This window comes from Mytilus californianus, unplaced genomic scaffold, assembly GCF_021869535.1.
Source record: "Mytilus californianus isolate M0D057914Y unplaced genomic scaffold, xbMytCali1.0.p SCAF_5, whole genome shotgun sequence".
NCBI lineage: Eukaryota > Metazoa > Mollusca > Bivalvia > Mytilida > Mytilidae > Mytilus > Mytilus californianus.
Window position 1 is genome coordinate 118679403 of NW_026262701.1, and position 24916 is coordinate 118704318.

Here is a 24916-nt window from a genome sequence, read left to right on the forward strand (position 1 = left end):
AAATTGAATTTTTGTTTTATTGATCTTCCGTAGTATATCTCCAGAAGAGGTCCAGATTCATTTTTTTTGGACTCTTCACCAGAAGACATTCTGGAGATGTGCAGAAGAGACCAATAAAACACGCCCCTGATTATAGGTATGACTATCTATAGGTAGGTATGAAAGTGAAGAAGATATGAGACAGACTTAACTGTATCAGCAGAGACAAATATCTTTATTATATGTCTCTCAGTGGTATAGTGTATTCCTTTATTTCAGGTTCGATTGGGGATAAGTAAGTTCTACACGATTTTATTTCTGAGCGTCATCTTAACAACAAGAGACATATATTAATGGGTCTCTGTCTTCATAAATGATTGCGTAATTTTTAACTTCCTGATTATCTCTGCCATTCCTAAACGGTTTTTAAATAGAATTGTGTTTGCATTTCCGGTTGATGAAAAAGTTCAAAATTTTTGTTTTGGAGGAAAATATTGAGATAGTTTTGAGGTACATGATAATATAATGAGAGAGCAACACGTATGAAATCGACCAAAAACCACTTACGCATAATTTCATTGTCAGAAAAAATGCATTAAAAGAAATACTGAGGCTATACACACTCCAAGGTTGTCCTTTCCAGCCGTATATCTACCCCTTTTGAGACGTTTTGGCCACAGTACCAGTTCGGCCATAGTCTTTTTGATTCGGCCACACTTTTTCATATTGTTCTTAACATCACAGAAGTTTATTTTTAAAAGGATATTAAGGACTTCACAAAAAGTCATTTGTCATAATGTGTGCTTCTCCACTCTTATGCCATACACGTTTAAGACGTTAATCACGTTTCCCTTTCAGTTTGTGCTGAATTAATTATTCTTTTGGTAACAGTTAAAATAAAATAATTTGCCATTAACAAGCATAAGTATAGGAGAAACAAGGGACAACAACGACTGCATGATGAACAACAACCATCTTCTTCATTAAAAAATAACTATCTTGTTCTGTATATTACAAAGTTCATTTAATACCACCATTTTACGAATATTCTTACAGCATTCATACACATTTGTATCAATAATATAAATGTATAATTAAAATGCATTTTGCCACGTGTTTCTTAATATCTCTTTCTAAAACAAGAATATTTCCTTTTGAAATCATGGCCGAACTGGCAGTATGACCTAAATGACTGTTGCCAAACTGACAGTATGGCTGAAGCCTCTTGCATCCCCTACATGTACGTAAAGTCACAGTACCCAAATAACTATGGTTAACCTCCCTTTAATGTTACAAAATTTCATTACTGACAATGTATTATACCAAGAAATATTATCTCTATTGGACACCTTTTGTATGTTCCCTACATAGTTGCGGTGGGAGAAATAAAATCAAACATGACCCAAATCGTCAATTGATTCCTTCTAGGAGTTATTACCCTTAAATGACAATTTTGACCCGATTTTGTATTTTTAGATATTTTCTTGAAAACTATAATACATTGTAAATAAAGATAGAGAAAACAACAAAAATGATCAGCTAGATAAGATCTAAAAATAAGCAAATATAACAGAATGCAATATAGGTGAAAAGGGACATCAAAATGGTAGATTAGAGATTCAGGCTCTCATGTTTTCTTTGTGTTTTGTTTCATAAAACCAGCAAGCTTAGACAGATTGGTTAATCTTAACTTTATTTAAGATACGATTTTGAATGTGATCAAGGAATTTGGTATGTTGTCTTTATATGAACTACCGGTATACTTGTTTCATTTAATGTTGTATTTACTATTTATTGATAGACAAAGATGGAAGAAGAAGAAGAATTAAGTGCTGATGTGTCAAACATATTCAAGTCTATACAAGCAGCAGTAAGTCTTAGAAAAATAAGAAGATGTGGTATGATTGCCAATGAGACAACTCTCCAACAGATGTCCATTTCTAAACTAGTATACATTATTGTTTAGGTCCAGCTGAAGCCCACCTCTGGGTGTGGGATTTTCTCCCTGCATTGAGGACCCATTGGTGGCCTAAGGCTGTTTTCTGCTCTTTGGTCGGGTTGTTGTCCCTTTGACACATTCCCTGTTTCTATTCTCAATTCTATTGTGAGTGCTCAATCCTTCTCCTAACCTTGGACATTGGTATAACATCAAAACATAAGAACAAACTGTAAAAATCAATTGGAAGGCATACATGTAACTGATCAGATCGTGTAATGCATATATTTACTGGATTGTTCAAAGACTGTCCGAGAATCTAGAATGCATGTATATGAAATCAATAAAATAAGAATGTATTGATCATTAATAAAAAGTGTATTGTAAACTACTTCAATTCAAAATTTACTAAATGTTTCCATTGCATAATGGTAGAACTTAAATTCAAAGTGAATACTGAATTGAATTTAATGTCAACTGTTTTCATAAAATTGAGAATGGAAACGGGGAATGCATCAAAGAGACAACAACCCGACCAAAGAGCAGAAAACAGCACAAGGCTTGTAATGTTTCTTCAACACAGCGAGAAAATCCGGCACCCAGAGGCGGGCTTCAGCTGGCCCCTTAACAATAATGTATACTAGTTCATATATACATTACATCTGTACTTATATGAAAATAATTGTTGTCCTGTATAAAGAAATCCCTCAATCATTGATGCAAAATGCCTGAATTCTGTTTAATTTTCATACTTTTGAAAAAAATTAAAGTTAAAACTAGTCACTGATACCAATATTGAAGTCGGGATTTGGATTTTATCATCAAATTACAACATATGTCTTTAAAATATCACATCACAATTAAGACATGCCAAATTGAAATTGATATCAGGGTTGAAATTGAAATTAATTTTGCCTGCACATAGCTTCTGCAATCTTTAGTTACGACAACCAAGCAATATTTTAAATATACATGTACTATGATTATAGAGTATATATTACTGAATAAAAAGAATATTTGGTTTGATTTACAGGAAACAGGAAAATACATTAGAGATCATCAGTTAAGCAGAGTTGTATAGAGGTTTTATTTTAGAAATTCACTTTTACATTTTTCATTTGTATACAGCTAAAGCAGAAAAACTTATGTATAAATCTTTTCTTACTTCAATATTATATTCAAGTTTTGAAACATATTTTAGTGTGAAGAGCTTACACAGAGAGGACAGGAATATCTTTTGGTAACAGCTGACCCAGCCAGTCAAAGTTGTATGAAAATTGGATCTGAGAAAGGGAGACAATTCCTGGATGTCAACTCAGAATTGGTCATAAATTTCTTTTCATACTGCTTTGGTAAGACTGATAAAAAAGTGAAATAATGTATTGGGTTAAAAAATTGTCTTGCAAGGTCTCAGCCCAGGACTTGCACCAAATGATTTAAAGTCAAGACCTATCTTTTTAAAAATCAACTGAAATATGTGAAATCTGGATTTTAATTTTAAACTTTCTTTTGCTATGCATTCAATTAAAATATATTTTGTTGTACAATATACTGTGATTGTAAGTGGATTCTGTAACTGCTTTCAGAACTGGATTGGTACAGAGGATACCAGTTCTGGCCTTTTGCACTTTTTGCATGCTTTTTATTCCCCGGCTGTAGCGGGTGGGGGCATTAAGTTTTACCCTTGTCCGTCTGTACATACGTACGTCCCAAAATTGGTTTCTGTTCTCTAACTTGAGATTGCCTCAACCAAATGTTATGAAACTTTTACACAATGCTTATTACCACAAACCACAGATCAAGTTTGAATTTTGGTGGTGTCACTTTAACCATTCTAGAGTTATGCCCTTTATAAATGGAAAAATTGCAAAATTTTAGTTTCCGTTCTCTAACTTAAGTTTGCCTCAACCAAATGTTATGAAACTTATACACAATGCTTATTACCACAAAAAAACAGATCAAGTTTGAATTTTGGTGGCGTCACTTTAACCGTTCTAGAGTTATGCATCTTTATAAATGGAAAACTTGCAAAGTTTTTATTTTCTTCTAAATATCAAGTAATTTTTAAAATTGGAGTTATATTCCTTTGTCCATGATTATAGTTGAATCAACTACAACATGTACAATCAATGCTTTGTACAATACAATGTTTAATTTTGACTTCCACTGATAAAACACAGATCAAGTTGAATTTGGGTAGTGTCACTTTAACCATTATTGAGTTATGCCCCTTTATAAATCGAAAGATTGCAAATTTTTTAGTTTCCATCCTGTAACTTAAGTTTGCCCCAACCTTACATTATGAAACCTATACACAATATTCATTACCACAAAACTAAGATCAAGTAAAAATTTTTGGTTTCCATTTTCTAACTTTAGTTTGCCTCAACCAAATGTTATGAAACTTATACACAATGCTTATTACTACATAATACAGATTAAGTACAAAATTTGGTGGCGACACTTTTACCATTCTTGAGTTATGTCCCTTTATAAACATAAAAATTGCTGAATTTTTCGTTTCCGTTCTCTAACTTTCATTTGTCTCAACCAAATGTTATAAAACTTATACACGACGGTTCTAGAGTTATGCGTGTTTACAAATAGAAAAATTGCTGAATTTTTAGTTTCTGTTCTCTACTTAAGTTAGCCTTAACCAAATGTTATGAGACTTACACACACTGCTTATTACCACAAAACTCAGATCAAGTTCAAATTTGGGTAGCGTCACTTTTACCGTTCTTCAGTTATGTCCCTTTATAACTATATGATAAGCAAGCGGGGGCATCATGTGGACACTATCCACATTTATTTTTTATGCCATGGTCAATATATTGTTTCTGTCTGATAAACTGAATTTTTTTTTAAAGTTGATACAAAATATATGCTTTTATCGTGCTGGGCACTGACCATTTAGAATCGACATTCATCTTTTGTTGGGAATCATGTTTTATTTTATTGTGAATTTCATGGGGGAAAAAATTCCAAAATGTGAAGTGAAAAAAATGGTTTGTTTCTATCATTATCTATTTAAAGTATGTGCAAAAGATGAAAATAACATTGATTAAAAACAAATCTTACTCTTGCTCATTAAAAAAAGTTGTTTTCGATAAAAGTTGAAAAAAAAATATTTGTCCTTAGAAAATACCCTTGCCACAACAAAGTTGGATGGTTGGAGCCTTATATCAGGAGAAGCTCTGTCTGCAATGTTGGACCACATATATCATTCACACAGCTAACTCTGGTAGAATGTCAGTTAATGCTGGATTCAGTCAAAGAGTAAAACTGTTTAGTTTAAATTTTTATTCATGACGAGCAAGTCCGACAGGCTATGTTGCTTATGACATCACGAAATCCATTATAGGTGTCATGTTTTTGGAATTTTCAGCCCCTGAAACATATTGATACATATGGCAAAGAAATATATTGTGTGTACAATTAACAAAAGCAAAGGAACAGTGCTTTTATTGCTCTCAACCAACGAAAAATTAAGATCTTTGTCAGGTAATATAGTATAGAGGTACATGAACAATATATATATGTTTTTTCAGGTGCACAAATAATTGAGAATCTTGGTGACCAGAATGAAACAACCAACCAGACTGATATTCCTGGTAACATAATAGATAGTTTAGATACACCAACAGACATTAAGCAACCAACAATCAATCAGCCAATAGATACAACTATCGAAGAAGATAAAGAACAAGTTAGCACAAATACCGATTCAAGTAATGACCGTACAGAAGTATTTCCTGACTTACAGTTAGTCACACAGACTACTGACCGTAAGCCTAGTACCGGTACAGTTACACATACAGACCAACCTGAACAGCAGTTAATTAGTTCAGGACTACCAACTAGTCAATCTGATGAAAAGATAATTTCTTCCAGAGAACAAGGAGAAAAAGATCTTCAAAAGCTTGAACATTCTAAAAAGCAAATTTCAAAAGAAATCAATTGTACAGAACAGCCTACTGAATCGAATCTAGAAGACTTGTCAGCACATGAGGAAGTTCATAAAGACCTAGATTTGGCCTCTGAGGAGAGTACATTACCTCAGATAGTCAGTGAAAGTCAAACTTTAGGTATAGATTCTAAAAATGAAAAGATAGGTGATGAACTAGCTGAAATTGTTGATGCAATTCCTGCTGTAAATGAAAATAGTACTGATTCAGAAACTGATAATCAAGCTGATTCCACTAAAGCACAAATTGAATCTGGTGGTCTAAATGATTCCACTAAAGTACAATCTGAATCTGGTGGTCTAAATGATTCAGTTAAAGTACAGTCTGAATTTGGTATTCTAAATGATTCCACTAAAGTACAATCTGAATCTGATGATCTAAATGATTCTACTGAAGCACAACCTAAATCTGGTGATCTAAATGATTCCATAATTGCACAATCTGAACCTTGTGGTCTAAATGATTCAATTGAAGCCCAAAGTCAGCATGAATTAATTAAACAAGATAAATCTTTTGTTGCAGAGAAAATGGTCACCAGGAAAGGAAACCAAAAAGCAAAATCTTCAATTTCTTCTATGGATGGTGAAAAGAAATCTCAAATTTTGAAAGAAGCTACAAACTTGCTTGATAAAGAAATTTCAAATGTGAAGGCAACAAAACAAGCAAAAAATATAACAAAAAACACCAACTTAAGACCTGTTACTTCAGAAACAAAATTGACAAAGAAAAAACAATCTAAAAATAAAAATGCGATGATAATTCCTGAAGAGAAAGCAGAGGATAAACCTTCAAAACCAACTTGCACTGTGTGTAAAGCTACATTCTCTAGGATTCATAGTTTGAAGGGTCACATGCTGATTATACACCAATTGGAAGTGAGTATGGAGGAGTTACAGAGGGAGCCAGCACAGACATCCATTGAGCAGAAAAAAGAAAGTATACCACCTACTAAGAAGAAACAAGCTCAGAACTCTGCTTCTAAAAACATGTCATATCCTAGTAATGACAGTGAAATGACTTCTGACAAAAATGCAAAGTCTTCACTGGTAACGGAAACTGCAGAAACGTTGTCAGAGAATAATGCATCTTCTCAAGTTCAAATGATTTTACAATGTGGCAGCATAGAGCAAGATGCAGAAATTACAAGAATTTTTGAAAAAGATAAGCAGCATAAAGTACAACTTAAGATTAAAAGTGAGCCTCTATCTGATGAGGAACAAGATGAAGCTGAGGTCCACAAAGTAAAAAGAAGAAAGCTTTTTACTAGAGACGAAGTTGATGACAGTAAAAAAATTAAACATGAAAACAGTGACCAAGAATCTTCAGAACAAGATATAGTTGCACTAACGACTATAGATTTAATCAATAGTCTTAGCAGTGGTAACAGTAGCAAGGAAGGAGCAAGCCAAGAGAATTATATGATGCAGTCAGAGGATAATATCATAGTTTTGGAAGAAAATCATGATGAAAATGTCCCTTCAGCTAATAAAGGAAAGAAAAATCAAAAGCCTGAAAAGAAACAGGAAGATGTCTATTGTGAACTCTGTGATAAAAACTTTCAAAAAGCTTTTAATCTTACTATTCACAACATACGATTTCATCCTAGTATCATAATGAAACAGTTTGGTGTTGACATGGTAACACAGGTGAAGCAAGAGGTTGTTGATGAAGATATTGGACTTATTGATAATCAAATTGAGGAAGATGACAACCAACACGACAATCTGAATGATTCCACACAAGAGAATGAAGAAATGGACAATAGTGATTCCGTCGTTGATCCCATGGATAGATTGCAGGAAATCAAACAAAATGAACAGATAAAAAAGTATATTACTATAACAGAGCAGGAAAATAACACTTTGCTACTCAGCTGTAATAATTGTCAATTTTCTTGTGAAGAATTTCATCAGGTGCTTGTCCATATTGCTAGAATCCATCCAGAGCTGTCTGCAGATTTAGATCTAATGATGAGTTGTTTCTATGGTATCAAGACATTCAATAAAAAATGTGATGAATGTCCATTGATATTTAAATCTGTATCTAGATTGTGGAGTCATATCGTACAAGAACATCCAGAAAGTGTTGAAAATTGTAGTAAGAAAAAGCGTTTGCGTCATTTAATTAACAAATATAAAAGTAAAAAATCATTCGTCAGATGTGACATTTGTGGTGAACATTTGCGTAGCATGAGAGCTCTTGACAATCATATGGCAATGCATCCAGAAGCAGGAAGAAGATATCAATGTCCACAGTGTTCTCAATCATTCAGCACAAAACCAAACATGACTCGCCATTTCAAACAGATTCATTTAGAGGAGAAAAAGTTTCAATGTGACATATGTGGAAGATCTTTTTCACAGAAGGAGACATTAAAATACCATCGACAAACTCACGAGGAGGAAAAAGACAAACCCAGACTGTTCGAGTGTCATATTTGTAATAAAAAACTAAGGAAGAAGGAATCATTACAAATTCATCTTCGTCAACATGAAGGCATTAAACCTTATATCTGTGAATATTGTGGAATGGCTTTTACACAGAATGGCAACAGAATTAAGCATGTTCAACTCATTCATAATGAAGATAGAAGTTTGGAATGTACAAAATGTGGCAAAAGTTTTAAACTTCAGGAACATTTGAAACGTCACATGAAAATGCATCTAATCAGGGAGGGCGAGATACCGGCAGATAAAACCTACCTTTGTGAATATCCAGGATGTGGTGCTCGTTATACAACATCTACCCAGCTGAAAGTTCATACTATGTCAAAACATACCAATGAAAGACCGTGGACGTGCTCCACTTGTAATAAAGGTTTCACCACAAGAGACAAGTTGTTGAGGCATGAACAGACACATGTGGAAGGGTTATATGATTGTGAAATATGTCATAAAAAGCTTCAAAGTAAGGAAGGTTTAGCCATACATACAAAATACCACCAAATTGGACACGAAAGTGATCACTTTGAAGTATCTGTTCATGACTTTGAAACTGTTATCATTCCCCAAGAGAATGGAGCGCCAATCAAAGTCCAGTTAGCTCACTCTGAGCCAATCACAACAGACATTGCTAATGTAGGAGGAGTTAGTTCAGAGGATACTACATACTACCTCCAGACCTCAAAATCAGATGAGGTTGAGGAGGACTCAATACAAGTAGATGATAATACTATATTAGTAGATCCAAGTGTATTAGAGTCTGTGCTAGGGGCTACCTCAGATGAACAAACTGTATATTATTACGTAACTGGTAACTAAATCCTTGCTTCATGTTCTTAGAGTCTGTGCTCGATACTACCTCAGATAAACAAACTGTATTATATTATGATAATGTAGTTGGTAACTTAATTTGCTCTTCGCAATCTTTGAATAGAATATAAAGAGATGTTCCACATGTTCTAAAACAGGTATACCGTATTATACTGGGAGACAAAAGAGAGGATACACTTTTATTTGCTGACTATAACTTACTTTGGATTAGTTATTATTTGTGGGTTATCAATTTTCATTGAATTTATAACCTGGTAAAGGCTAATGTTTAATGATGTACACATTTTCTATAGGCTTATACATGTTATATGCACACTTTAGTGCAACCATGAATTTATTATCTAGGAAAATACAGTTTTTCTTTTCCACTAAAAATGGTACCCCTGAAAATAACTGAATCCACAGTAATATCATTTAATCTTCTGAGCGTACTTCAAGTTTATTAATGTGAAATATCAATAAAAAGAGGGTGTTAATGAACAGATAATACATGATTAATAAGTGCAAATTTTGCCATATGTGATTTATTTTTTAGAATTACTTTATGAAAGCAGCACTATTTTTCTGGATATAAAGTTTTCTTATTAAACAATGCCTGAACTAAATGCATAAAATTGAGAATGGAAATGGGGAATATGTCAAAGAGACAACAACCCGACCAAAGAGCAGACAACTGAAAACAGAAAACTGTTATAATGTAAAACTCCATAATATTTTTGGGATAAGCATTTTAAACAGTGTATCCTTTGTTTTGTCCTCTTGTATATTAAGGTACTGTTGAGTCTAGGAATATACTCATTATAATGTGCAAAGAAAACAATACCCTTTTTCTAGGTTGTCAATTATACAAAATGTGCTAAGATAACGATGTTTACTTGTTTATTAATTCAAGTTTCAAAATTTGCCAAGTTTAGATAAAATGGATAAAAATAATTGTCAGCTACATGTGACCTTAAAGCATTGTAAATTATTTATTTATTTTATTTTGATTTCATCTTTTTTTCACATATAAAAACCATTACCGTATGAAATCCAGTATAACCACAATGTTTTTTCAGCTGCTTTTATTTTCCGGTTAATAATGGCTGACCAAAGTTTTTTCGATGGAAAAGTACTAGTATTTGCAATGTTTATATGGTGTACTTAGCAACAAATATTCCTATGATATTTTTTTGGAACCACACTTTTTCATTTATTCTACGAAGCTCGATAGAGTAAACAATTTTAACCAAGCTTTTCAGGAAAAGGGTATGGAGTTTCCTTTATAGGAATTTATCATTTCTGCTATCAAATATAAATGATATTTTATTTTTTTTCTGAAACTTCTCTGTGCCTGCTTTAAGAATAAATATATGGCATAATGAAAGAAAGGTCTTTTTTTAGATTGTAAATTTGGCATTTGGGAAACATACCTGTATGTAATATTGTTGGTGTTAACTTGCTCCACTCCCCCCAAGTTTTTTTTTAACCCCATGTGTCCCAAACACATAAAATGCTAGACATTTAATTGGGTTCACCATATAAAGTTAAGGAGGAAAACATTACCATATAGATAAAAAAAAATTAGATCTTTCAGATTGATAAATATATATATATGATTATATCTGTTGAGATTCTTTATTAGATATTAAAACCCAAAGTCCTCAGATGTTTTAATTTAATTATCATTTACTTATTTATTGTTGGTGGGTGCATTTAATAGCAAACTGTTTCACTGGAATGATATTGATTTCATAACGAAAAGTAATAAAATTGGTAAACTGAATGGTTTTGGTTTCAATGTGATTTTTATGACATTTCCAGTCATTTACATTACAATGAGTATAACATAATATGTTTTGTATCATAAACATGTTTTTGAATTGTTACTGCAATTATTAAAGTTTATGAAAATCATTTTACACTTGTTTATATATAATTTCTAGATTTAAAATTGTCCTGAATAGGCATGACATATTTGCCACTGGACACTAAGCAAACAGCAATCAATCTTGATTTAAAAAAAATCGTCTGGTGACAAATTCATATGGCTTGATTTATACAAAGTTCTTTTCAGTGTGTTATGACCCGCCTTTGATAGTATGAAGTCATTATGTTTTCCAGTGTGTGCATTTGTCTGTTTGTTTGTCTGGTCGTCCTTCTCATATCAGGTTAAAGTTTATTTTCATAATTTTTTACCAGAGCGAGATCTGATAAATCAAGGATATTTTTGGGTATGCGTTAAACAGCAAAAATAATAAAGGTCAACATAAAGTCTTCAACCATAGCAAAGTGTGTATACAATACTGAGAGCTATAAATCGTCCCCAGTCTGAAAAAATGCAAATAAATTAAATAGAAAGTTTCAAAGGTTTGCCATTGACACCAAATCTGCAAATAACAAAAAACATTAAAAGGATATGACATAAGTCAACCAATGTCGAGGTTCATGAATTAGAACAGTCACATTAGTATGTGGGTTCTAGGTCAACCAATGTCGAGGTTCATGAATTAGAACAGTCACATTAGTATGTGGCTGTTAGGTCAACCAATGTCGAGGTTCATGAATTAAAACAGTCACATTAGTATGTGGCTGCTAGGTCAACCAATGTGAAGGTCCATGGATTAGAACAGTCACATTAGTATGTGGCTGCTAGGTCAACCAATGTCGAGGTTCATGAATTAGAACAGTCACATTAGTATGTGGCAGCTAAGTTGACCAATGTCGAGGTTCATGAATTAGAACAGTCACATTAGTTTGTGGCTGCTAGGTCAACCAATGTGAAGGTTCATGAATAGAACAGTCACATTTGTATGTGACTGCTAAGTCAACCAATGTCGAGGTTCATGAATTAGAACAGCCACATTAGTATGAGGCTGAGCAAAACTAGTCAGTGGACTAACAAAAGGTTCGTAAAAGACTAAGAATAAAATATAGTACAGGAACATCAATTTACGATGTAATACTGTAAATGTGGATTCATTATATTTCGTGGGATACCAATTTTCGTGGATTTGATGAGTATAGGCTGCTACGTCCGGTCTGTGTTTATGTTAGTTATTTTTCTGCTTTGCATCGATCTGATGAGTTGAGCCCTTTTCAATTGATTTTTGTTTCGCCTTGACGGAGTCAAAAAATCGAGACATAGGTATGCTTTTTCCGGCGGCGGCGGCGTCAACAATGTATTAGTATGTGATTATGTCTAGTTTGTGGTGAACCACTAGTGGTAGATCAATGATATTTGGTATGCAGTTGTATTAGCATTGGCACATCTCATTTCCATGGAGATAATTTGGCCTTGCCTCCTCAGTGATGGTCTATTGACTTTGAAACTTTTGCTTAGTTTACATGTACTAGTATTAGTTTGTGATTAGGTCAGTTTATGGGGAACCACTAGTGGTAAGTCAATAATATTTGGTATTCAGTTGTATAAGCATTGGCATATCTCATTTCCAAGGAGATTATTTGGCCCCGCACCCTTAGTCATGGTCTATTGACTTTGAAACTTTTGCTTAGTTTACATGTATTAGTTTGTGATTATGTCAGTTTAAGTGGAACCATTAGTGGTAGTCAAAGTTATTTGGTATGCAGTTGTACAAGCATAAGCACATCTCATTTACATGGATAATGTTTGGCCCCGCCCCCTCAGTCATGGTCTATTGACTTTGAAACTTTTGCTTAGTTTACATGTATTAGTTTGTGATTAGATCAGTTCAAGATGAACCACTTATGTTAAGTCAATGATATTTGGTAAGCAAATGTATTGGCATTTGCAAGTCTCGTTTCCATGGAGATTATATAGCCCCAATCCCTTATCATGGTTCAATGACTTTGAAACTTTTACATAGTTTACAAGTTAATGTTTGTGTTTAGGTTTATTTAAAGGGAACAACTTATGATAAGTCAATGTTATTTGGTATGCAGTTGTATTAGCATTGGCACATCTCATTTCCATGGAGATTGTTTAGCCATTTACCTTCAGTCATGGTTCATTGACTTTGAATATTTGCATAACTTACATGTTAAAGTATTGCTATTTTAATTTCAACATTTGCATTATCGAAATTACAAAAAGGCGAGACATATCTCTGTGATAACAGTTTATTATAGTTTGTTCTTATGTTGTACTGTAACACAACTGTCCTAGGTTAGGGGACGGTTTGGCGCTAGAAAATTAGTTCAACCCCGCCATATTCTGTATTTGCCTGTCCCAAGTCAGGAACCTGTTATTAAGTGGTTGTCGTTTGTTGCTGTGTTTGTTTTTCGTTCATAATTTTGTACATAAGTTAGTTTTCTCGTTTGAATCGTTTTACGGTTGTCAGTTTGAGTTCTTTTAAAGCTTACTATGCGGTATGGGTTTTGCTCATTGTTGAAGCCAGTACGGTGACCTAAAGTTGTTAACTTCTATGTCATTTGGTCTCTGGTGGAGAGTTGTCTCGTTGGCAATCATACCAGATCTTCTTATTTCTATATCTACAGCATTAAATCGGAAATACATTGCTTTCTCAATCAACGAATATATAAGTGAATCCAAGTAGATAACAAAAACAAAAGTACAAACAAAGCAATAATAAACCAGATTCAATACCATAACAAGGAATGCTCACAGTAAACGAACGCAAGCTCGGAGTAATTAACATGCTTCATGTCGGGGCCTTTTATAGCCGCCTATACGGTAATATTGGTCACTGTAGTACATGATAAATTATTTCATAGTATGGTACAACAACGTCATTAACAGTACATGATAAAACGATCGTGTGCAATGTCCAGAACAAACTGTACAGAATTTCTATCAATATATAATAGCATCTGAAATATTTTTGGGGACTTAATTGATGATTATCCCCAAAAATACCAGACGCAGTGCTTGAACACAGTAATTATCAAAAAGCTTATTAAGCCAAAACGAGACATATATATATATATTAGTATATATGTCTCTGGCCAAAAACAATTGAAGGACAACGCATAATGATGAAAGATTTACAGATTATATTACCGTAAATGTGAAATAAAACTTTTTATTACATTCCTGCAGATGGAGACATACTTTCATAATAAATCTCTATATCAGTGGTAAAATGTTGTAAAAGTATTGACCAATTTATGATATTTATAACAATTAAAATATTTCGTTATAATTGAAATCCGAGACATCACTGCAAACACGTGCAACTCGAATATACTGAAATGTACGCTCCCCAAGAAGGAGCTAACGGGAACATCATCATTAAGGAAAGGAAAAACGAATAGTCCTCCCGTTTATGAAAAATTTCTTGTTTAAGATTACTAGTACATCAAACAGGTAATCGGTCACTGTTTATGTGAACAGCCACTTGAAAATGAGGGTTTCTTGAATAGGGACAAAAGTGTTGCTTTGCAACTGAGGCCACCTATATATGGACCTCTCAGAGAGTTGTTGAAAGGGTTCTTTAACCTGCAGAGAGCGAGACATTTTCTCTACCCGAAAATCGTATTTAACGGACCGATCATAGTAATACTGGACGTCAACAGCTATTTCAATACTTAAGAAATCGGTGTTATACGTTTATATAATTTATCGTTTTGTGAATTCTTTTATTATTTTCGTATAATATTTCGCAATTTTAACTTATTTAAATTTTTTTTTTTGCAACAGACACAGTCATTATTGAAAGAACTAAACGGTTACTGGCTTTTCAGATTGTTCAGAAATATAAGTTTTTTAATTTCAAGAAATGACCCACTTCTAGCAAAAAGTATAATCGGTTTCAGCAATTTCTATTTCTTTATTCTGGATTTAAAAAAAAAACTTTGGGTTGTATCCCTTTAGCGAATAAAAGAACGTTTGTCTTATTTGCATTCATTTTGAGTTGCTGTTTTTCGCAATAATCACAAAAATCGTTCAATATATTTTCAAAACTCCGTCAACTCATGTTCAAGGTCAGCACTAATAACAAATATATCTTTTTCATAAAAAAATGCTGCATATATAAATCATTTTAAAAATATTGCAAAAAGAACACGAGAAAGATTTCTTCCTGACTTGCACCCATTTCACAAGTAAATTACTTTCTTTTTTTTTATCATTATAAAGATATTATGCGTGATTTCACATTTTGGTACAAATTTTGAATAATACGAAAAAAATCCGTTTATATTATTTTCTATAACTTTGAATAATAAAACATTTCTCTGGATAAAATCGAATGAGTTTTCAAAGTCTACAAAGACACAGGAAAGTGTTTTTCTTTCATCAATAAAAAAATTATATTGATATTTAAATATCTATTGCTTGGATTGCGGTCTTTTTTACGTGTATTTTAATTCCATTGAGATTTAGCATATCTCTGTAACAAACCATTCTGTTTAGAGGCATTTTGGCACATTTTTCAATCATTTATAACAGCTATCAGAGACATATATAGTACCCGAGATTTTCTACTTGTCAATCTCGGAAACTGTTTATGTCTCTGTAGCTATATTCAACAACACAAGAAAGTGTAAAACAATACATTTCTTTGGTTAAAATGAAGAAACAGCTTATAACAAAAGAAACGAAATCTTGAGTCAAGATAACATTGCGCTAAATTCAATTAATTTACTTTTAAACCAAATTTGAATATGTGGACATCGCTTCGAATCTTAAGTCGTATATGTTTCTGTCTTTGTTGTTAATGATTAGAGCTTTGAATGGTTATTTAAATATCTTAAAATACAAGAGCATAAAGAAGAGACAGAAAGTTTCATTTCGGCTTTGATAAAGAACAGGAAACCGACGAACAAAGCTTGGGAGCAAACGAACAGAATAATTCCGATATCATCTATGAAACGGATGATGAATGATCTCCGTCATAATTGTTATATTTCAATTAGCACCCAAATCAACACGCTTTTCTTTCCCCTACCACTGTGATAACGCCCCTCCGTTGTATCTCACAGAGATCAAAGGCTAATGTTACCTGAAAGGTGTCAATCTGTTAAATGAATTGCCGATTCATATGATCACCTGTTTTATTTTCAAAACATACTTGTTATACAATAAATACTATATCTTTAATTGTTCAAAGTATATATATTATCTATTTGAATTTGATGGCGCGAATTCAGAAAAAAAACTAACACAGGATTGCTGTTTTTATTTTAAACTGTACGTTCTGGAAAATCTACCGACAAAAGTCACAGAAACATGAGTATAAGAGCTTCAATCTTAAAGAACGGTCTGCGATTCATTTCATAAAAAAATATCTAACGACAAAAAATACTCGTGTAAGTCATGAATATTTCTGTATAACTTATGATCAATTATTGTCTTAAGATTGCTTGTGCAAAGAGCCCCTGCACTATACGTGTAATAAATCTTATAATAGGAGCGTTATATGCCATGCTTAAACAGTGATTCTCGTTGGTTCATGTCTGTCATATTTGTTTTTAGTAAATTATTTTGTTATAGATTAGGCCATTAGTTTTCTCATATGAATTGTTTCACATTTTTCATGTCGGGTCCTTTTATAGCCGACTGTATATACGGTATGGGTTTTCTCTTTGAAGGTCGTACGGTGGCCTATAATTGCTTACATCCACTTCATTTTAACTCTAGTGGATAGTACTGAGTTGTCTCATTGGCAATCATACCACATCTGCACATTTTTATATTTCAGTATCATACCTCTCAAATGTGCATTTCGCTTTTATATATAGCAACATCATAGCAGCACTGGCATGCATATATTTATATCTTCCAATGGATATTTCCGAGCTTACGTTTCCTATCAGGATTTCTATGGTGAATGACATAGGGTTACTTTATCAAGGATTAATTCCTATTGGTTAAGATGAAATCCATCTTTTCAACACCTTTACGGACTCATCATGACTTAGTTGATCGTTACAAAATAAATGTTACAGATGATCACTGATGTGTTCCACTTATTGTAGTCACAATATTCCGTCCTTCCCACCTCGCTCATAATTTATCATCGAATATTTACTTGACATGAGGATCAGTTCATGCCACAATATATACATCTTCGCTAGCCAAGGGTTACGATCCGGAGAGGAGGGGACTGGATCGTAACCCTTGGCTAGCGAAGATGCAATATATATATATATATATATATAATATATATAAAACGTCTGAATAATAGTCAACGATTTTTCCCACGAGGGCGCTGGATCGTTACGAGTAACGATACATGTACACAATAAATAAATTATATAAACGCCTAAAAAGTGTACACAACAACACCAATAACAAAAAAAGGAACTATAAATGTAATTATTTATAAATATTTCGGATAACAGATATCCTTCATCAGTAAATATGATTGTGATGTTGAATGAATCATATATCAGTCTACTTAGATTAAACTATAACAATCTTGAAATTTATACAATAAAAAAGTCAAACCGAACATCAGGTAAGACGCTTGCACAATTCTAAATATGTGTTAAACACGACATAGGTTATATGACTAATTACAACAGAGAGTTCAAATATATGCTTTGAATAAAAATAATAATGTGCGATATGAACTAGCACAATTCTAAAGCTTTAACGGTGACGACAGTTATGATGTTACAAGAACGATTGCGTCAATAAGAATTCCAAATAAACAGCACTGAACGATCTAAATTTGTAAATATTTCAAATTTGACAACGGTAGAGTAGTTACAACAGAGTCTGCGTATTTAAACATCGCAAACAAACGGCCGTTAAAATATGATAATAAAATTTGACTAAGGTTAACTAGTTGAACGTGGCTTGGTACTTTTACATCCCTCAAAAAATTAAGCAATTTAAATTGGTATATTCAACAGATTTTAGAGATGAGTAAGGTAAAGAAATAGAAACAGAGACTGTAATAATAAGCAATATAACCCAAATGTGAAGCACTGCATGGAGTAGAACTACATCTTTTCATTTATCCCATTTGGTGCCAAAGTTGTTAATTTTCTTATCCAAAATCTTTCCCGAGTGAGTCTATCCTCCCTAGACCAAGCAGAGTTGTGGTCAATGATTGTAATGGTCAGTCGATTGAGATCTGCCTTAGTGTGGCCAGGGGATCTCAAATGTCGACTGAGAGGGAGGTCTGGCTTGCATTGGTAGTCGCTACGATGACCGTTCATTCGTTTGTGCCAGGCCATACGAATAAAAAGGATTTGCTCCACCAACGATATTGCAAAAAAACGACTACAAGAACTTCGCGGTCACCTAAAACATCGGGGCTACAAAAGAAAAGACATTGATAAAGGTTTTTCTCGTGCTAACAACATCAGCCGAGATGAACTTTTACAATATAAAGTCAAAAAGGTCAACAGGAGGGTGCCTTTTGTGTTGACTTACCATCCAAAATTTGACAACTTATCTCACCTAATCCGCGAAAATTGGAAAGAAATCGAAAAACATCCTAAACTATCCAAAATCTTTCCCGAGCCACCTGTACTGGCTTTCCGTAGGCCCAAAAGCCTTAAAGACTTGCTGGTGAGAGCTGATTTATCCTCTCAAGCAGGCTCTTCGTCTGTGGGCTCTTGCAAGGGTTGCGGAAACAAACGATGTCTGACTTGCAAACAAATACTTGTTACCCAGACTTTTAACAGTCACTCCACTGGTACAGAATACACCATATTTTGCAAAGTTAATTGCAAGACTACAAATGTTGTGTATCTCCTACAGTGTAAATGTGGTAAACAGTATGTTGGCGAGTCAGAACAGCCGTTTCACAAACGAATGAACGGTCATCGTAGCGACTACCAATGCAAGCCAGACCTCCCTCTCAGTCGACATTTGAGATCCCCTGGCCACACTAAGGCAGATCTCAATCGACTGACCATTACAATCATTGACCACAACTCTGCTTGGTCTAGGGAGGATAGACTCACTCGGGAAAGATTTTGGATAAGAAAATTAACAACTTTGGCACCAAATGGGATAAATGAAAAGATGTAGTTCTACTCCATGCAGTGCTTCACATTTGGGTTATATTGCTTATTATTACAGTCTCTGTTTCTATTTCTTTACCTTACTCATCTCTAAAATCTGTTGAATATACCAATTTAAATTGCTTAATTTTTTGAGGGATGTAAAAGTACCAAGCCACGTTCAACTAGTTAACCTTAGTCAAATTTTATTATCATATTTTAACGGCCGTTTGTTTGCGATGTTTAAATACGCAGACTCTGTTGTAACTACTCTACCGTTGTCAAATTTGAAATATTTACAAATTTAGATCGTTCAGTGCTGTTTATTTGGAATTCTTATTGACGCAATCGTTCTTGTTACATCATAACTGTCGTCACCGTTAAAGCTTTAGAAATGTGCTAGTTCATATCGCACATTATTATTTTTATTCAAAGCATATATTTGAACTCTCTGTTGTAATTAGTCATATAACCTATGTCGTGTTTAACACATATTTAGAATTGTGCAAGCGTCTTACCTGATGTTCGGTTTGACTTTTTTATTGTATAAATTTCAAGATTGTTATAGTTTAATCTAAGTAGACTGATATATGATTCATTCAACATCACAATCATATTTACTGATGAAGGATATCTGTTATCCGAAATATTTATAAATAATTACATTTATAGTTCCTTTTTTTTGTTATTGGTGTTGTTGTGTACACTTTTTTGGCGTTTATATAATATATATATATACATACATGTATAGTGGAACTGCCTACCCTTCCAGAGCACCTGCATTCGTTCCCTCCATGTTATCATCATGATGTTATTATGGTAAAGGAATATTTATGTATTTAGAAGTACAAAATCTTGGTCATAAAAAAATCTTGCATGTTTTCGATGATCGATATCAAATATTGTCCTCAAGGAATCGAACTTTTTATTTTATAAACGTATTTCGAATATTTTATTCCAAGCGTAAATATAAGGCCGTTAACTGCATTCTTAGAACAATAATCTAACATTTAAATCTAGAAATGTTTTATTCATTTCAATGATTTGGGTTATATTCAATAGGTTGTTAAGCTTCTTGGTTCTTCGTCATGATTTCTTATTAAAGTAGCGCCAATATTTTTTAATGTTTTGGTCTATCAAAATTGTCAGGACTTACCGCGGTGGTTGATCCACATATATGTGTTATAGTAGTCTCGGGTACATGTATATGTTTCGAAATGTCTGATAATTGGTAGCAAATGCTTTCTGTTGGTGCAAACATAATAAGTTATATAAGACTGCGTACAAACCTATAAATTCGACATTGCCTATTCGCCTTTTCTATTTTGGCCAAAATGTCTGTCCAACATTGTTTTCCCCTAAAATGTAATTTCATGTGCGGGCCATTTTCATACTGTCTTCGAATCTTTACTTAAATTTCACATTATCACACCTTCATTTGGAGGTTCTAACAATATAATGGGGTTTTTTTCTAAACACATGACCAAATTATAAATGCCTATAAAGCTGGATCAATACTGCAATTTTGATATATTTGGGTACTCTCAGAGTATTTTTTTAAAGATTAAATGCTGTCTTTTAAATAAATACTATGCTATGTTTGTTACAGAAGTTTTTTATGTGAAATTTTACAAAAAATGTAAAGTTTGCAAATTGTCTTCCACTTTTTGTTACATTAAATAAAACTGTCTTATCAAAATGTTTATGTTATTATTTTCACATTAAAATATTGTTTAAGCTAAATAACGTTTTGATTTTTAAAGAAAAATGTAAAATTGTTGAAAAATCATTATATTGTATAGACTATATTATTTCAATTTCAGTAGTTTTTATATATAAACTTTCTTATATTAACCCTGTGAGTAAAAGAGATACAGTGGAAAATCATGTTGGTACGAAATTGTATATTTTTTATGAAAATAAGAAAGTAAGGTATGATTTATTTGAAACATATCTTATAAGCATAAACACAAATTGTATGTTGGCTCATGTTTTACTATTATGATTGCCAATGAGACAACTATCCATCAGACGTGGACTTAAGCCACTATAGGTCACAGAACGGCCTTCAAAGATGAGCAAAAACCATCCCGTATAGTAAGCTAGTAAAGACCCCGACATGAACAAATGTAAAACAATTCAAACGAGAATACCAAATGTCTAATTTATGCTAAAACAATAAATGAAAAGCATATATGACAGACACATGAGACAGCAAACAACGCGTAAGACAACTACTGAATTATAGGCTGCTGACTTGGGGCAAAAACATACTGGACGTGGCGGGTTTCGGAGTTGGATAGTGGTATAAGGGTCATTATCAAAAAACATGCATATTTTGATCAGGGAAGTTTCGGAAAACTGATGTCATTGTTTTAAAAATTAAAATATGTCCTGCTATTCTGAAATATGGTAGCAGCTATAGTCAGAAATATGCAATGGGCAAAATGAGGAGTTCCTTCAATTTTAACAATTTACGGTCATCCTTTAATAGAATCATGTCAATGGTGTTACCAATATAAAAACATGCATTAAGTTATTAAAAAATATTTTTAAATACCAAACAACTGTTCCAATTTGTTAAGGTTTAAATTACTACTTATTGACATTATTTTTATAGGTATGCATTCTATTTGAACATAAATTTCAGAATAAATTGTTGTAAAAACATAGCTGTCCTAATTATGGCTGTTGTTAATATTAAAGAATACACTAAAACTGAATATATGTAAAATGTGAAAGACTGAATGATTAGATAATGCCTAATCCTTCGTATACGGCCTAAAACAACTTTCATTTAATAATAAAAAATAAAAATTATTGCATTTTTATATAGTAACACCACTGACCCTCAGTAACTACAATGACACAAAAGTATCACCATTGACAACAAAGTTCAAATTTTATTTTTATTAAGTACTGAACACAAAACAAAGAACACTAAGCAAAAGAAAAAAAATAATTCTTAGGCTAAAAAATCCCAAATTATATAACATAACATCAATAACTAAAAATGTCAATAGTGTTACTAAATAGTGTTACCAGCTTCAGAGACATATAATACAATTAGATTGTATTATATGTCTCTGCCAGCATATACCAATTTGTGAACACTTGGTATAGGTAATACATTATATTGTTTAAACATTGTTAAATAAGTATTATATTACATAAAAAATATGATGTTTCGGTTGTTAAACATGAAAAACAAACACAAAAAATTGCTGATTGTCATAATATATTCAGTGGTGTTACTAAGCTGGTCAATGGTGTTACTTTTTTAAAAGATGACGTACAGGTGTATTTTAAGATTCAGTTGCAAAATAAGTGCTCCCTTCCCCTGTTTTATATGTTGTTCCTGTGCATGTTTCTACAACCAATATTTTTTCATAAATCAAAGTGTAGGAAATCTTTTGGAAAATTATTTTTTTAAGGGTACACCATGGACACTAAATTCATTTACGATACAGCTTTCACTTACATTTAAGATTTTTTCACTAATTTTCAACATAGATTTTTTTTGTCGTCTGCATTACATGCTTACAGGTAACATTGCTAGGAGAAAAACTATTGTAAATCCTGAAATCTTAAGAAAGATAACTCTTACCCAACCAATTTGTCTTTTGGTTACACCAGTGACTTAAAAAAATGAGACTCTTCTTTTTTTTCTTTTTTTTTTTATTATAAAACCAACATATATACACTATCCAAATCATTAAAAATTGTTTGTATATATCAAAATGCAATAAATAGTGATAAATCCTAATAAAAAAGGATATGAATTACAGTCATATTTCAGGTCTGAAAAGTACTATAGAAAAAATAACAGTTAATTCTAGCTATATCCAATGGTTTCAGAAAACATTAAGGATGTATTTATAACATTTCATACTGTAAACTGTATATAGCGTATCACAAAACATTCATATCTAACATATACAAGTGTTATCTTGATATATTTTCATGTCTGTGACTTAAAAAATAACATATATTAGCATGTTTTTTTGATAATGACCCATAACAGCACAACTCAAGTTAAAACATGTTAGTCAAGTCATTGGATAGTTTCGATTACTTCAAATCAAGATACATTAATTGTGTTAACAATTAAGGGTTGGGTTATAAAGAATCCGAATTAAGTAAATTTTAATTAAACTGTGATTTTAAACTATTTACAATATTTACACATATGCGTTTTTTGTGACCTGTTTCTATAAATTAAATAAAAAGATAAAAGGCATGCAGGTTTAATATTTATGCACATCGTTATCATTTAGACTTATATTATACGACTATTTTTGTGTAGAAATTTCATTTATATTTGGTGAAGGATAAAAATATAATTATTTTGATGATATATATTAAAATTTTGATCTTGTATAAATGACAAAATGTTAGTATAAAGTTTACACACATTTTATTGGTGAAAACCAAACATTTTAATTTTTCTCACAGTGAGCGATGAAAAAGGTATTTGTCAACGATAATTAGTTGATTAATTACTCTGAGGTGTGTTAATTGGGGTATTGAATAATTACAAGCTGTTAATTAACAGAGTATTGACTGGTTATCAAACCGTTACTGTTCCTTACAAGTGTATAACGAGATCAAAGCCAATAGATTACAGGTGTGAAAAGTGCAATAAAACAAGAAGTGTGATATATCTTCCCTGCGGTGACGAAAATAAATGTTTCTCATAATAAACACAAGTAGTAAAATTCATTATTAATATTGAATCCTACAATTTATTATTAATGATCATTTGTTATTGGTATTTGTTTTAACAATATTAATATTCGTACAGTTCTATAGTTCTAAAAACAATATTTGAAACTATACTCTGAATACCAATCTCATTGGTTTTTTTCTTTGCTTTGATTTAGTTAATCAAGCTTCGTTTTTTTTCCCTCTCCAATTAGACAATTTTTTTTGGTCTTCGATTATACACGAAAAATATATTGGTCGTTTTCTACATAATTTAGCTTTTCCGGTGTTATATCATTATTTAGTCTACAGTATATATTACATATTGTCCCTGTTGTTTAATTAACCCCTTGTACCGGTGTCAACCAGTAGGGGACAGACCGTTACAGGACACTGGAGGGGACATTTGTAACTGACCGTTACTCTGGTCATTATGGACTCTCCATGCTATCGGGGTAGACCATAACGTGTCTTGTTAACGCTATTGTATGGGTACTTGTCACCGATGTATGACAAGTCAAAATAAGATGTTGTCTTTTATCAATACAAGATATCAGAAAGAATATTCTTCAGGATGTTTGTCATGTCATCGTGACAGCAAGATAAATAAAATAAATAATAATTAGGACATTTAACATATTTAATTAAAGACTTGTAATATCATTAAATAATCATGTATGATGGTTATCTTAAATAAAATCTGTCGCTGTCATTTGTTCTGTATTGCAACCGCTGTTATGTGAATTTATGTCTTCTAGTCCCTGCATGTTTTTTTTTTATATATATATTTTTTAGCAGGTATATATTTTTTAATGTTGGTCATGGGACAGTATTGATGCTTAAAATACGAATGAAGTGACCATACAAGAATGCTATAGCTAAATATTTGAAAGATATAAGCTGTTCGCATATATAGGTCTCTCTATAATTGAGGTCTATACAGACTTCTTTATGGGACATTTCTGTCGGAATCTTTCAAGATCCTTCTTGAAACGATTTAATCTTAAAGAAGCATATAAGCATCTTTTTCACTCATATCGAAACTATTCAAAACATTTTAATAAAAATGTAAATAACTGGATATATATCCATCTGTTCTCAATGAATAAGATCCACTTAACCGTTATCTATTATATTGTCATCCTCTTCAAGGATAGCTTACAGATCTTTAATCG

At 32.4% G+C, this 24916-nt stretch overlaps 1 protein-coding gene across 1 annotated transcript; it reads left to right on the plus strand.

Annotated features, from left to right (window-relative positions):
* Positions 1-425: 425 nt before the first annotated feature.
* Positions 426-11051, plus strand: LOC127700845 (uncharacterized). The gene is made up of 4 exons (XM_052204532.1): positions 426-489; positions 1781-1849; positions 3117-3267; positions 5467-11051. The coding sequence occupies exons 2-4, from the start codon at positions 1787-1789 to the stop codon at positions 9141-9143; spliced, it is 3891 nt and encodes a 1296-aa protein (XP_052060492.1). The 5' UTR covers positions 426-489; positions 1781-1786; the 3' UTR covers positions 9144-11051.
* Positions 11052-24916: the final 13865 nt, after the last annotated feature.